This window comes from Chenopodium quinoa, unplaced genomic scaffold (assembly GCF_001683475.1).
Source record: "Chenopodium quinoa cultivar QQ74 unplaced genomic scaffold, ASM168347v1, whole genome shotgun sequence".
Taxonomy (NCBI): domain Eukaryota; kingdom Viridiplantae; phylum Streptophyta; class Magnoliopsida; order Caryophyllales; family Amaranthaceae; genus Chenopodium; species Chenopodium quinoa.
This window is the reverse complement of record NW_018742815.1, coordinates 1,286,628-1,301,395: the sequence shown is the minus strand read 5'-3', so window position 1 is coordinate 1,301,395 and position 14,768 is coordinate 1,286,628. Positions and strand designations below refer to the sequence as shown.

Below are 14,768 nucleotides of genomic sequence, written 5' to 3'. Positions count from 1 at the left end.
TTCTTTTTCTTAAGAATTTATTAAAAAATAAATCTTTTAATTATTTGTTTAAAAAATATTAATAAAAAACCAGCCACCCTTAAAAAGGCCAGCCACCTTTCCCCTCCCGCTGCCGACAGCCAGCGCCGGCGACGACGACCAGCACCACCAGCCACACCCACCACACGCACCACCAGCACCATAAAAATTCAACAAACTCCACAAATCAATCGATCATACAAATCAAAACCCCTAATTTATCACAAAATCATGAATTCTACACAAATTATTCAACAAATTGGGCAAAATCATACTTCCTCTGCTTCTAAATCATAATAATTAAATAGTTAAATAAATTAATCAAACATTATCAGTTGCCAAACACTTTTCAATCACGATAAACTTCACAGACCACCATCACCGTCGATCCTGCTGCCCTCATCTCAACTACCCCTCGACACTCATCGCCGTCGCCACATCTAAACCACCGTCGTTGCTGCCACCCCCATCTAAACCACCACCGTAGCCGCCCTCTTCTAAACCACCCCCCGCTGCTACTTGACTCTCTTCTAAATTAAACTACCACCCCGCTGTCATTGTTCAAACCACCACCACCACTGTACCACCCATATTTATTCCTTAAAAAATGGCTTGAAATTTTGAGATCTGAAGAAAGAAAATCAAGAAATCCCCACCCTAACCCTAAACCCGCCTAAGCCTACAGCCACCACAAACCCAGCCTAAGCCACGCACCACCACCAGCACCACACGCACCACCACCAGCACCATCACACAGCCACACCCACCACACGCACCACCAGCACCATCACTACCCAAAAAATTAAAAAAAAAATTCCTCAACGTACCTTATGAAATTTTCAACGTTTGGTTTATATGGTTAAATTCGACCATGAAAACCCCAGATCTGGAGTTTTCATGGTCGAATTCGACCTAAAAAACCATTAATTGATAGTGGTCGAATCCGATCAAAAGCCCTGGGGGTGGATGGCGCTGGAATTCAAAAACCAAGGACAGAGAATGAGAAGGGGGGGGAGGCGGATATGATAGAGAAAGAGGGAGGAGGGACGAGGGAGGCGGAGATCAGAGAGAAAGAAACTGAGGAGATGGAGAGGAGAGAGAATGAGAAGAGGAGGCTGGGTTTAAAAACATATTAAAAGATTAATTTTTTAATAAATTCTTAAGAAAAAAAAATGAGTCATGGTCCCTAAACTCTTGCTTAGTCATCAAAGTCCCTCAACTTTTGGCTGACAAACACCAAAGAAGGTGGTTGAGGGACTAAAAGGGCACAAATAGTTTTTGAGGGACTAAAAGTGAGCGTAATACGAAAGTTCAGGGACCGTATTTAGTCTTTACTCAAGAAGTACTTATTATTTTGATTATAGAATAAATAAAGGTTGCGTTTGGTTATTAGCTTATTGAGCCAAAAAGAGCTTATTCAGCACATTTGGAGGATTTGACCAAATAAATCATCTAATTGAGGTGTTTGGTAAACAACGGATCTCATTAGCTGATTGGCATGGATAAGCTTAATTTGGAAACGCTCCTAACCCCAACGTTTTCAAAACAGCTTATTTGATTCTTTTGCATAATTACACAAATGCCCAAAAATTCACTCCAATTAATCATGGTTCCCCTAAAAAAGGGTGAAAATAATAACAAACCATTATTTACGCCCAGGAAAAAAAAAAAAAAAAAAAAAAAAAAAGACCTCTAATTTACATGCAGAAGAATTTCTCCATCTTTCACCAAGTTTAACTGCTCTAGAATTGAGAATAATATTGAAGTTGAAGGTTAACTAAACTTTACCTTCATAGTTGGGAATAGTCAGATCTGAAAATAGATGTCAATAATTTTGATTTCTTTTCAATTGTTTTTGATAAAGAGATAGGATGATGGAGCATTAGCATTGATTGTTTTTTTTTTCACAAAAAAAAAAAGAAAAAAAAAGAGATAAAGATGGTGAAATTGGTTTGGGGAAGATGAAGGGGTTATGTATGAGAAAAACAATGGGCCGGGTGTTGTGGCTTTTTCCCCCTAATTATTGATAAACTCAAGAGTTGGTACATTGATAACTTTTTATAATCCAAAATCTTAAATAAACAAATAAATAAAAACACTATCAACATGAATTTGTAAATCTAAAAAAAACTAATCCAAAATCTTAAATAAACAAATAAATAAAAACACTATCAACATGAATTTGTAAATCTAAAAAAACTAATTGTATTAGTAAATTACAATAATAATATAAATAAAGAGATTCTCTTAAATATTTTTAATGGGATTAATAATATCTTCAGCTACTACAATAAGTTAGTCAAATCAGTTAATAAAATCAGCTAGTCAAAATCAGCTTACTTAATCAGCTTCAGCTTTCAACTTTCAGCTTTCTCCCAAACAGGGCCAAAGTAATTACTAAGAATTGGATGTTCAGAACTTTTTGGGTTAATTGGTCTTTTACTTGGGCTTGAGCTCAATTTGGATATCTTGAAACTAATATCAAGGACCAAGTCCATCTGCCATCATGGCCTTATGGGGCGGCAAATCAGCGAAGTACCCCACTACGTTGCAACAAAGTCTACCATATTGTATGGAATGTTTATACTTCCTCCATTTTTTAATACTTATAGCAATTTACTATTTTATGTAAGCTTATAGAAGTTTAATTTAACAGCATTTTAAATCCGACTTTGAAATGGAAAGGGAGATTGTGAAAAAAATATTTAAGTAAGTGCAAATAAGATAAGTTAATGAACCAAAAGAAACTGATGTTTAAGTAAAATAAATCCATCGTAACATTACAATAAATCGGCACAACTTACTTGTGTAACATTACAATTTATCATTTGATAAAAGACACAATTGATTTATTGAGAAAAACTAAACTTACATTCAGTTAAACTTTGAACACACCTTTCTAACCTCACCACTAGAACCAGTTTTAACATCAATGGTACTCATCTTAATCATAGCTTTAGGGAAATCAAAATTAAACCTAACACCAAACAATCCTCTAATATTTCCTGCATAATTTTGCACAATTGCACGAGTTGCATCATCACCCCATAATCGTTGGTCCGATTCGAGCACAGCATTACCATCCCTAATGTTCTTGAAGAAATTAACATCAAATCTAGTCCAACTATCTTTGTCCAATGCCACCTTGGTTAAACCATTGCCATTTTTGGGGCACAAGGCTTGTAGTTGGGCTAGATTTGGTGAGTTGATTGAAGGATCAGAGTTGCCTGTTGGTGTGAAATTGTAGAGCCTATATTGAAAGAATCTGCAATCGGTTTGTCCAATTGTATGTGCACCTAGAGAGGACACAAAATTGAGATCATAAATTAAACTATTTATGTTACAATATTTTTTTATTTTTTTGCAAAATGTTACAAGGAAAATAAGCTATTTCAAATTAAATAAAACCATTATATGCATAATTATAGTTTTATTATGTATGATGTTGAACAAAGTTCATCAAGATGATAATTTAAGGTGTTAGACAATTGTATACTAATAATTTGTATTGGAAGGGCCCAACCTGGCCTATACTACCTTCCATAAATGAAGGTCAATACTAGTTTAAAATAGTACTTCGTATGTTGAATTATAAATACTGTAAATAAATAAATTAAATAGTCACGTCTAAGTATTAGGTAAAATCATTGTAGATCTAATGTGAAAATCTACTTCAGCTCCCTATTTGTAAAGGGTTGTGAAAGAGTTAAACCAATATGTGATGCATCCGTTATACTAGAAAAAGAGTCAAAGGCGAGGGGATACCAACAAGTGTAACAAGATCATGATCATTGAGACCTTTATCAGCAAATTTTTGTCTATGGACAGCAATAGATTCCAAAGGAGATGGCAAGTTTAAAGCATCGGATGCTGAAGATCTCTTGCCATCCAATCTCCCTAGTGGAACTCCCCAATTTGGACCTCCAGTCTGTCCATTAAAATTCGAGTCAAACAAAATTAATTTTAGTAAGGAAGAAATGAACGTGTAAAGATATATAACATGAGACATATCCACATGATACATATGTATGATCATGCATGTTCATATTTGTATTAGTTAAAGAAGATTATTAATTACCAAAGCAACAGAATCACGAGCAGCTAAAGCTAAGATATCAGCACAAGAAACAACTCCTGGGCACAATGACTCGAGTTGTGATTTTGCATCATCAATCACATCAAAGCCATTCAATCCGATATTTGTAAAGGCAGTTCTTTCTGATGAAGGCCCCGAAATCAACACTGAAGCATCACATCCCTACATAATTATAACATACAAACCTTGTTACATAAACAAATAAATCAAACAAAAATGCATCACATAAACTATTGTAGTATGAATTCAACAAGCTATCCTTAAACCTTAGGAATAAAACAAGAGTTGACTACTATTTAATTCCCTTCAAGTAGTCAACTCATGTTTCACTCCAGATAAAAATTTCTAGTCGCCACTGATCCTAATTACCCACTAACGAGACTACTAAAACAAGACGAGCAAAACAAATACACTACAAACCTGAACAAAACAATCGTGAAAATGCATTCGTAGCAAGCCAGGAGCAATAGTAGAATCAGAATTGAAGTGAGATTGCACAGTTGATCTTACTACACCTTCTACTTGTGGACAACTTGAAGCATAATAGTTAGTACTTAACTGAGATTTAGCAGAAATAACCAACTTACTTAGGACTAATAACAAGCATAAAACTCTAAAACCTTCCATTTTTGTTGATATGTTCACAAATGAACAAAAAAACCAAGAGATTTATAGTCTCAATTCAAGCAAGTTGGGTACCAAAATTTGTAAAACGTGGTGTGTTTCACTAACTACTCAGCTTCCACTACAAATTATGCACTATGGCTGGTGTTTACTTATAAATATGGTGCATGGATATGATATGGTTTGTTATTGATGTGACTGCTTTCATATAATTCATCAATAATTTTTTTAATTATGGTTTAAAATTTAGACAATAAAAGTGTCTAGTCGTACTGATTATGTAATGAGAATGATCATTTTTAAATGAACAAATATTACATTTTTAGCTACTACATGGGTTAAATTCGTAATTTAAGAGTGTCTCAAATTTATATTTTAATTTTATAAAAATACCTCTAGATAATCTTTACCGAAACACTTAAAAGACTTAATCATTACATTTAATTTCTTCAAAGGGCGCCACATATAGTCCCTCTTCTACTTGAAATGTGGGGTGAATGAGATTTAAAACAATGACCTTTTTATGTCACGCTGGCTTTAAATTGGTGATTAAAGCATGTTAAATAACCAGCTAATTCAATCAAAACTTAAATTGGCGATTAAAGTTCATGATCGGTTTATATGGGGTGAATGAGATTTGAAGCAATTTTTTATGTCATGCTGCTGGCTTTAGATACCATATGCATGTTAAAGAACCAGTTAATTCAATCAAAAACTTAAACCGGTAATTAAGCTCATGATCGATTTATATACTCTAACAAAAACCATACACTAATACAGTATACTATATCTAAGATAAATAAAGTGTCGGCCGACATTCTATCAAAATATATACTTATTTCTTACAATTATATATCTTAAAGGTGTAAGACGTTTTTAAAATCCTGTCTCCGTCGCGGTATAATTATTTATGTTTTATCATTTGTATATTAGAAGTACAACAACATTATGGAATTAATCATGCTCTAAACTTTTAGGAATAGAAGACGCGTAGGGCCATTCATATAGTAGTGGTGGATTATGTCTTTTATTGACTTTTTTTATTTTTATTTTTTAATTTTAAGTTTTGCTTAAAAACAGCAAATGGATATTTGGGTGCAATGCAAGCTTTTAGCTGGCCTAATGTGACTGATATTGTGCATGTAATGCGTAATTGAAAAGGGAGAATATAAATATATAGTGATTAGTGAGTGGCCGAGTGGGAGACGTAATATACTATAGACAATTAGGCAAGCCATCTTCTTTCTTTTCTTTGATTCTTTTTAAACTCTTTGTATGTAACGCGTTTACGAAAATATCACATCATTTCATCCTTTTGATCTTCCCTTTGTTCTTTTTGTGCCTTTATTATGTACCATATTTATGTTCACATGACCTCTAACACCTCTTAGTTTTATCGCCTTTCCTTCTTATTTGCGAGTTCATGTTTGCAATAAATGTGTGTGTGAGCAACTATAATGTATAAGGTTTCGACCTAGAGATTATAACTATTGATCGATAACTTATGAATACTAATAACATAGTAGTAGTTAGGATTTTTTTTGAAGAAGAACATAGTAGTAGTTAGGATTTTGAAAACAATGTATCAATTTATACAAGTTTATATATATATATGTTTGAGAGAAAGAAAAAAGAATTTATTATAATTTATTATTCTCTTCTAACTAGGTGTCAAGTGTCAACGGACACCCCATGCACCTTAGTGGCTTCTCCATCTTTATATATAACTCAATTTTAACGGTTAGGTGTGAATAGTTTCTATTCTTTTCCTTCTTGAAAGTATACTCTATAAAAAAGCACTCCGTAATTTTTTTACCCTTCATTCCCTACCCAAGCTCTTAATCTTCTTTAACCTCTAACCCTCTTTAATCACATCTATTAATTTTCATTAAATGTTTATAATTAGTAAGTTCCCTTTTGTCTTTCCTTTTCTCTCCCCTTTTCTAATTTCTATCCATACAATTGTCTTTTTTCTCTTTATCAATTACTTTCTAATAGTATTTCATTAAATTGTTTTGCTAGTGGATGTGTTTTCCCCTTGATCAAAATGACTCACAAATCACAATGCTTATAAGATAATAGACAGCGATTATGTCATATAATATGAACATGTGTTGTCATTCTCATAATTTACAGCTTATACATTCGTAAATGATCATTTTGATTATCTATTACCTAAGTAAGTATCGTAAAACATTTCGAAATATAATTGTAAATTTTACCACGGCTAGGCTATGTGGTGTTTCCTATCTCCTACAACAGCTTGCTGTTTCTTTCAAACACGTCTCACAGGTGTTTCGAGTTTTGACTTGTTAGATGTTGACATGTTTAGTGTAAGAAGCTTGAGTTTAGACTTAAAACAATACAGTTATAGCTGGATGGACAAGTTATCAACAAGTAATTTGTTCTGAAACTTGTACATTGTGCGTAACATAATCTTTATCATACAGCGCATAATTCATGCTCTTAGTATACTTGATAGACAAACCTTATCATACAGTGCATAATTCATGCTCTTAGTATACCTGCTAATGGTAGTTGAAGTAAGTTGTAGTATTACATTTTGTGTTAGTATTCTATGAAGACAGACATAAGAGATCGAGGGACAAAAAATACAGTAAAAAAATACATGAAGGAGACGAGAGTAGCGTCTCTTCTCTAGTCCCCTCTAGAAGCAAGTGCTGCCTACTTGGCTACTTGTTCAAGAATAGGTATCTTCTTCCATGTCTCCTCTGCACCAGCGAGTTGCAGGGGAGGCAGTGAGAACATGCTCACAGTCGAGCTTTTGCTTCTGATTTCTTTTAAGGCTCTCAGTGCCGAGATAGTGCTCTTCATATAGAGGCTCTCCATGTACTCGATCTCTGCAAGTTCCTTTGGACATTTGAGCAGACCATTACTCTCGCTGGTGGAACTGGTTGTAGGGTCGCACCTCTCATCACCAACGGCTGAATAGGCTGTGGTTGGCTCGTCATCAGTTGGAAAGAGAAGGTCGAGCATTCTTTCACATTCCTTTACGAGCTTGTAAATTAAGTCCGTTGTGAAGAAAGGCTGCTGCAAGACCCTCTGAATAAATGGTAAGCGAATGAGTGCGCCAGTTCTTTTGTCATACTTCTTGAGAATTTTCACCAAACCTGCAATTGAAAGTCCAGATTTGATTGAGAAAATGCTAAATAAGAAAATAAAAGGGAGTTTGTACAGCTTAAGAAGCTAGAAGCAAGTTCATATCCTGTTATTGACAAACTATAAAGCCAGAAGGCAGAGGCCACCCACACATAAAGTCACAACAGGACTATGTAAGAAATTAGATTTTAAGGGAACAATTTGATCATCTTCCTTGTATTGGAGCATCTAGAGTCAAGGCAATCTACAGTCACACAGAAACAAGCAAGAAGACAGACCATTTACGTATTTATGTTAGCTATGAAAGTATGGAACACACCGTGATTTGCAATATGGACATGAAACATTGCTCATGTCAAAAAGAAATTTCATCAGCTCATGTCACAGAAAAATGTCCCGGTGAGCAAACAAGATTGTAATTCATGTGTCGGAACTCGGAAGTATTCAGCAGCAAACTAGGTAAATTGTCCTGTGCCAAGAATAGTTCAAGGTACTTGGAAATATATAGAAAACAGTGACCTCATAAGGCCAATAACTTCAAATAAGGTCATTAGAAAAGGCATTTGTTCTAGAATTTCTAGTCTTTGGACTATTAACCTTGAAACTCTCTTGATCTCCAATATTTCTGTTAGGGAAGCAGAAGTGCAGATTCATGACTTTACACTAACCCCGGCTATGAAAGTATATGAAACATCCACCAGTCCAACTCATACACAAAGGCAAGGCACAAGCTTCAATGTATGTATCTCGATTCTCGATATCAAAAATAAAATGGTCCAAGCTCAAATCAGTAGAAATCTAATTTTTCTAAACAATACGCTACATGCTTTTAAAAGGGAAAAAAGAATAGTATTAGGAACCTTTATTTTCTTGAAGATTTTGTAAAGAAAAAAGAAAAAAGTAATTTTCAATTTTTTGTACATTATTTTATTTTTTCCTTAAGATTCCCTTCTTTTATTCTATCATTTGAATTGCACATCAAGACAGGTTGTGATGCAGCTGAGAAATCTGATCATGATCTAGTCCAACAATACTAGCAAATTAGCAACCACAAGTCTTGTATATCCTTAAATAATGTCTTTCCCAACATATTTGGGACTACAAGGCATATGTGGCTGTTATTGAACATTGTAGATTTATCTTATTCACATCATTTGTGAAAAGTGATATATTACTTCTAATTTTTCAAATATCTTGTATAGGCATGATCATCAAACCTATTGTTATAAGTAAATGCTACACTCCATTCCATCTTCACCCTCTCACTTTCCCATCATTTTTGCTTTAAAGATAATACTATTAACCTAGTCTACAAGAATTGTAACTAGGAATTTAAATAATAAATCATACACACAACACTAAAACAGGGACCACAATATCCTATTTAAGTGCCTGGTCTGACTAGCATCAATTTTAAACACAATATCACCAGTGAATTGTGATATAGCTTTTATTTTTTTTCAAATACTTGTATGTTGTATAGGCATGAATGCATGATCATCAAACCTAATGTTATAAGTAGAGGCTACACTCCATTCCATCTTCACTCTCTCGCTATTCCCATCATTTTTTGCTTAAAAGATACACTATTAACCTAGTCTACAAGAATAGTAACTAGAAATTTTATAATATACATACATACAGCAGGGACCACCATATCCTGAGTGCCTGGTCTGACCAGCATCAATTTTAAACACAACACAAGTGAATAGACAATTTCAAATAAAATTGAAATTCGAATCACAAAATATTAAAACGATCCTTGTCTACTCCTCAGTACACACGTGTTTTTATATTAATTTTAAAACACGAATAAGATACATATGTAAATTATGATTGCACTATATTATAAAGGTCAGTTAATTAAAACGATTATAATATTCATGATTCAATAATAACACTTGCTTAGGTTTTTCTATTTATATTTTTATATTAGAAGACTCGTCAACCAAATAAACACAGTCAACAGACAGCAGCACACCAGAAAACATAATCAGTTTTTCTATTCTATTGTTGACTCATTGACAAGTGATAGTGTCACACAATTTTACCCATAACGAAATATTCACAATCTAAAAACAATATTATTTTCCTTCAATCATCATTGATCTCTATTTAGTGACTACTTAGTACGAATATTTACCTAGTAAAATGCAAGGGAAATCCTATTGTGAGACCCAAGAAAGGTCTCCTTTGAGTCAACCCATAGAGAACATATTCAAAGGACTATATTCCATATGCTAATGGAATATCCAACTTAGAAAGCGACAACCTCAAGGTCATCAACTATCATTTCACATCTACAATTAAGCAACCTTACCAATTATGTTGATTAATAGCTTCTAGAGTGGAATATTATCCCAAAATAAAGCATCTATTAACTATCATGCACCTTTCTTAACTAGTATTACACTACTTCCGTGCAATCTGGTACTCAATCCATTTCAAATTAATTGCAACATTAAAGATTAAGTAAGAATTACAAAATCATTAGCGTAAAAGTCAGACATGGTAACTACCTGTATAATTGAGGGCACTGTAATTTTCCAACAAAACCATCTCCCCATGAAAATCAACAATCTCTTTCCTAACTTTGAGCATCTCTTCATAATTAAAAACCTTTGCCTTTGCAACTCTGTCTTGCAATTCCTACACTCAAACCAACACAAACAAAAACCAATCAACATCCAAGTATCAACTTCAACATTATTTAACAAACTTCTAGGCTTCTAGCTTATTAATCACACTAATTATGACTAAATCCTAATTAAGCAATTTCAGTCATAATTAATCAAACTAACCAAGATTAGCAACAGAACACCAATAGTAAACAGATGGCAAGTTTTGAAGCCATTAAAGTATGGATATTGATAGCATAACTGGCATAACCGTCCACTAGCAGTGGGACCTACTATTTGGCATCAACTAAGAGTCACTAAAATCGCAAAACGACATTTACTAGCACTTGAAACGACATACATATTGCATGAAAAAAATTAACTACTCAACTAAATTTAACACAATTAGATCTTCATATTAAGCAAAGAGTCAGATTATAGTAGGTTTATCCAGAATCAAACAGTAAAACGACGTAGTTTAAAGCCAAATTTCCATCTAAACGCTTCGTTTTCCTCCATTTTTACAGCTCAACAGAGCACCTAATCACAAAATAAACAACTCAAAACCTAAAATTCATCTGAATTTCACTCAATTCATCAAAACATAACCAAAAACTTCAAAAAAATTGAAAATATAATCAAAATTATTGATTTATACCTTTAATCTGATGATATATTCTTCCTCTTTCTCAACGAAAAAAGTATTGAATTTCTCAAGTTCATCTTCCAACAATCTGAGGAAATCAACCTCTTCCTTCGTCATACTTTCCTCACCGTCGATCCTCTGCTTCTTCATCGGACGGTCATTACAGCTTTCATCACCGCCGCCGCCACCTCCGCCGCTATTGTTACCACCATTATTCTTCGGAACGATCAACTTCAACCGTTTCTTCAAATCTTTATACGACAAAAACTTATCTCGCCATTCTGGCAACGTTTCTTCGATCTGATTGCTCAAACTCTTCCCAAACTTCATCTGATCAAGAATCAATCAATCAAAAATCAATCGGAAAATCACAAAATCGTCGCCGAAAAACGTCGGAAAATCACGAATTTGAAAATTTAGGGTTTATTGGAGGAGAGAGAAAATGGAAAGTGAAGGTGAAGGTAATAGAGGAGAGAGAGAAAATGGAGGAGTTAAGAGTCATATAAACGGTATGAAGAGAAAAGAAAGGAGGGAAGAAAGAGTAGAATATTCGAAATTGTTACGTGCGAATATCCTTTATTTTTTTATTTCATGCTTTTATGTTATAAGTATATTTCTTGGTTTTATTCCTTTCTATTTTCAATTTAAATTAAAATATAAATTGGTTGGCATTAAATTAATTATAATAAAGAGATAAGAAGAGTGGCTTTTGTGAGGTGGCTTAAGGTAAGGTGTAGTTTGGCTTGAAGAAGGGGTTAGTTTAGTTAGTTGGAATAGTGGTGTGATATAATTTTTGTGTGTTACAAGAAGTTTCCATGTGGAATATGCTTTTGGTGTTTATGGTATCTTCTTCTCTTCATGATTTTAAAAAATGTTATGATTTGCTTAATTTGGGGGTGCTTGTCTTCAAATCTTAGCAAAGGTGTATTATAATTGAAAAGTAATGCGAGAATATGGATTTGTGATCTGTAGTTGTTTCAGTGTAAGCAGTATGTTTGGACGTTTCAGTATAGTGATGAGAATATCCTTTGAAATGTGTAACGTTTGATATTAATTTAATAAGAGGACGTAACGTATATTCGCGTTGTATACATGCAATTGTTCTCGTAACGTATATTTTTTTTTAAGCTAGGACTATTAAAATATATTAATCTTAGTGCTATTTTGTGGACTTCTTTTGAAAAAGCAAACATCTCATGGATGGATGGGCACTTTCTTTGTGTCCTTAGTTTATGGATAGTTTCACTAGTAAATAGGACTACAATTTAATATAATTAATCTAGCTATGTATGTTCCATGTTATAATATGTTTTTAGCATATTGATAGAATATTCTATCCACCGTTGAAAAAGTTATATAGGTATGACTTTAAAAGACTTGTACTTTTCGTACAATGACAATATATTATAGATACCTTTAGATTAAATATATATTATATGGGTACATGTTAAATTACACGATAAAGCATATTCAAAGTCATATTTATATAAAAAATTATTAATGTATTATATACGAAAATAAAAGGATCTTACATGGATTTAAATGACGTTATTTATAAAAAGAGAAACGTATAATGTCGCCTACGAATTATATTTCTTGATATAATCATTTATTTCATATAGATCTATTGATAATAAGAGTTTAACAAAGAACTTACTCCAAAACCTACATACTGCTGTTTTGAGCCCTTTTTAATGTAACTATAATCAAGTACATATTTTCAAAAAGAAGAACTCGATGGTTCACACTTTGGATGAGGTTTAAATGTTTAATAATCGGTAAAATTGAAAATACAAAAATGAATAACCACTATGAAACTCTAATGACAAAAGGAGAATTTGAATAAAGAACAGCATGAAGTTCAATCATCCACCCACAATTTCAATTTGCGTGTAAATGAAAGTTTACCTTTTGAAACATTGATTTAAAATTATACTTCAATTGTAAGGTGGCCTAAGCAATACTTTACACCATATATACTAGATTCATATACACACAATTCGTGCTTTAAATTCAAACAAACATGTACAATACTTCAAAATATTATCATATACTTCCTTCACTTATGTTTAACTACAATAGTTTTATTTTCATGCTTGTTAATGCATAGCTTCAGTCATTAATAACCATAAAGGTCTGTTACGTTCACCTTATTTTTACTTTTTTTTTTTAACCCACTTTATTTTTACTTACTAAAGTCTAATAATTTCAAATAAGTTTAATTTAAGAAAAATAAATTTTGATAAGAGTTGAGTACCCAAGTTTAAACAAGTTTTAATAAATTCTAATAATTTCAGATAAGTTAAGTTCATCACATAAGTTTAGTTTAATTCAGATAAATTTAAATAATTGAAAATCAAGTGAAAAAAAACACACCTTTAAGTATTAATTTAAATTATAACAAATTTATAGGTACTCCATCCATTTTTAAATACTTGCTCCATTCTCCATGCGCGGAGTTTTAGGAGGGAGTATACATTAAGGCTAATCTAACAAAATCCTACATTACTATACTTTTACTCAAATATAAATCATTAAAGATAAAGATAATGTGTAATAGTAAGTGAAAAATTGTTGCAACTAAAATAAAGTCGAGAAATTATAAATTACATTTTATATGTTCTAGATAGACACTAATTAAAATCTGTAAAAATTACTCTATAGCTCATAAAATAGAGGTATCATTTTAAGTGGGTATTAATTTCAAAAAGAAAAAGTGTTGTTTCGATTAAAGTCAGCAATGTTGAAGCCCAGTAGCCCACTCATAACATAATATGACTTTTAATATCATAACATGCAATTTCCAATCGAATACTCATATTACTCATTCGTACGTACAGATAAACATAAATATTGAACGTAATCACACTCACTCAATTTTTTTGTAAACATAGTATTTAATACGAGTACTAATTTTGAATCAATATCACTATGATACATTACAAGCCCTCGTAAAACATTAGGGAAGGTAATAAGGTTGCGGAAAGGTTAGCCAACATTGGGGTCGTTCTTGAAGGAAGGATTGCTTATTTCAATGCTCCTCCAATCGAAATAAGAAACCTTCTTTGGGAGGATGTCGTTGGTGTTACCACCCCTAGGCTTATTATCTAGTTTTATTTCGGTTTGTTTGTAGGGCTTGGCCCACTTTTGCAACAACAAAAAAAAAAAATTACATTACAAGCCCTCGTAAAACATATACGAATTATAATTTTTTTTATCATCAAAATACTCGAAAAATAATACCTAGTATTCAACAAATTAAATTTTAATTATTCAAATATTTGCCAAAATAAAAATAAAAATCCATTATTTGTGTAACGGCTTCACTTGAAGCCGTAGTTAGACTGAAAATAAGCCTCGTACAATAACACTAAGAATAATAATAACGTGAATAAAATTCATGACCAAGAAAAAAATATGCATAAATCTTTTGAGCAACTCATTTGTACAGAACTCTAGCTTATAGCTGATATAAGCTCAGCTTTCAGAACTCAACGTTGAATACAAAGAACTACGGAGTAACTTGTAAAGGTATTGTCAAATCCAAGCAATACTTCAAAAAGTTGTACAAACAATAACATTGAAATTATTTATTTTTGTCATTTATTGAGAGGAAAATATGTTTAGGTTACTTGAACTATATAAT

The 14,768-nt window shown here is 32.6% G+C and overlaps 2 protein-coding genes across 2 annotated transcripts; both read right to left on the bottom strand.

Annotated features, from left to right (window-relative positions):
- Nucleotides 1–2,747: 2,747 nt before the first annotated feature.
- On the bottom strand, nucleotides 2,748–4,861 carry LOC110725638 (peroxidase 25). Its single transcript, XM_021905112.1, has 4 exons — nucleotides 4,535–4,861; nucleotides 4,097–4,276; nucleotides 3,784–3,946; nucleotides 2,748–3,314 (listed from the first exon to the last, which is right to left on the bottom strand). Exons 1-4 carry the CDS (start codon nucleotides 4,739–4,741, stop codon nucleotides 2,893–2,895), a joined length of 972 nt encoding a protein of 323 aa, XP_021760804.1. The 5' UTR covers nucleotides 4,742–4,861; the 3' UTR covers nucleotides 2,748–2,892.
- A 2,252-nt stretch (nucleotides 4,862–7,113) lies between these two features.
- Nucleotides 7,114–11,749, bottom strand: LOC110725637 (SPX domain-containing protein 1-like). Its single transcript, XM_021905111.1, has 3 exons — nucleotides 11,135–11,749; nucleotides 10,378–10,507; nucleotides 7,114–7,869 (listed from the first exon to the last, which is right to left on the bottom strand). Exons 1-3 carry the CDS (start codon nucleotides 11,450–11,452, stop codon nucleotides 7,424–7,426), a joined length of 894 nt encoding a protein of 297 aa, XP_021760803.1. The 5' UTR covers nucleotides 11,453–11,749; the 3' UTR covers nucleotides 7,114–7,423.
- Nucleotides 11,750–14,768: the final 3,019 nt, after the last annotated feature.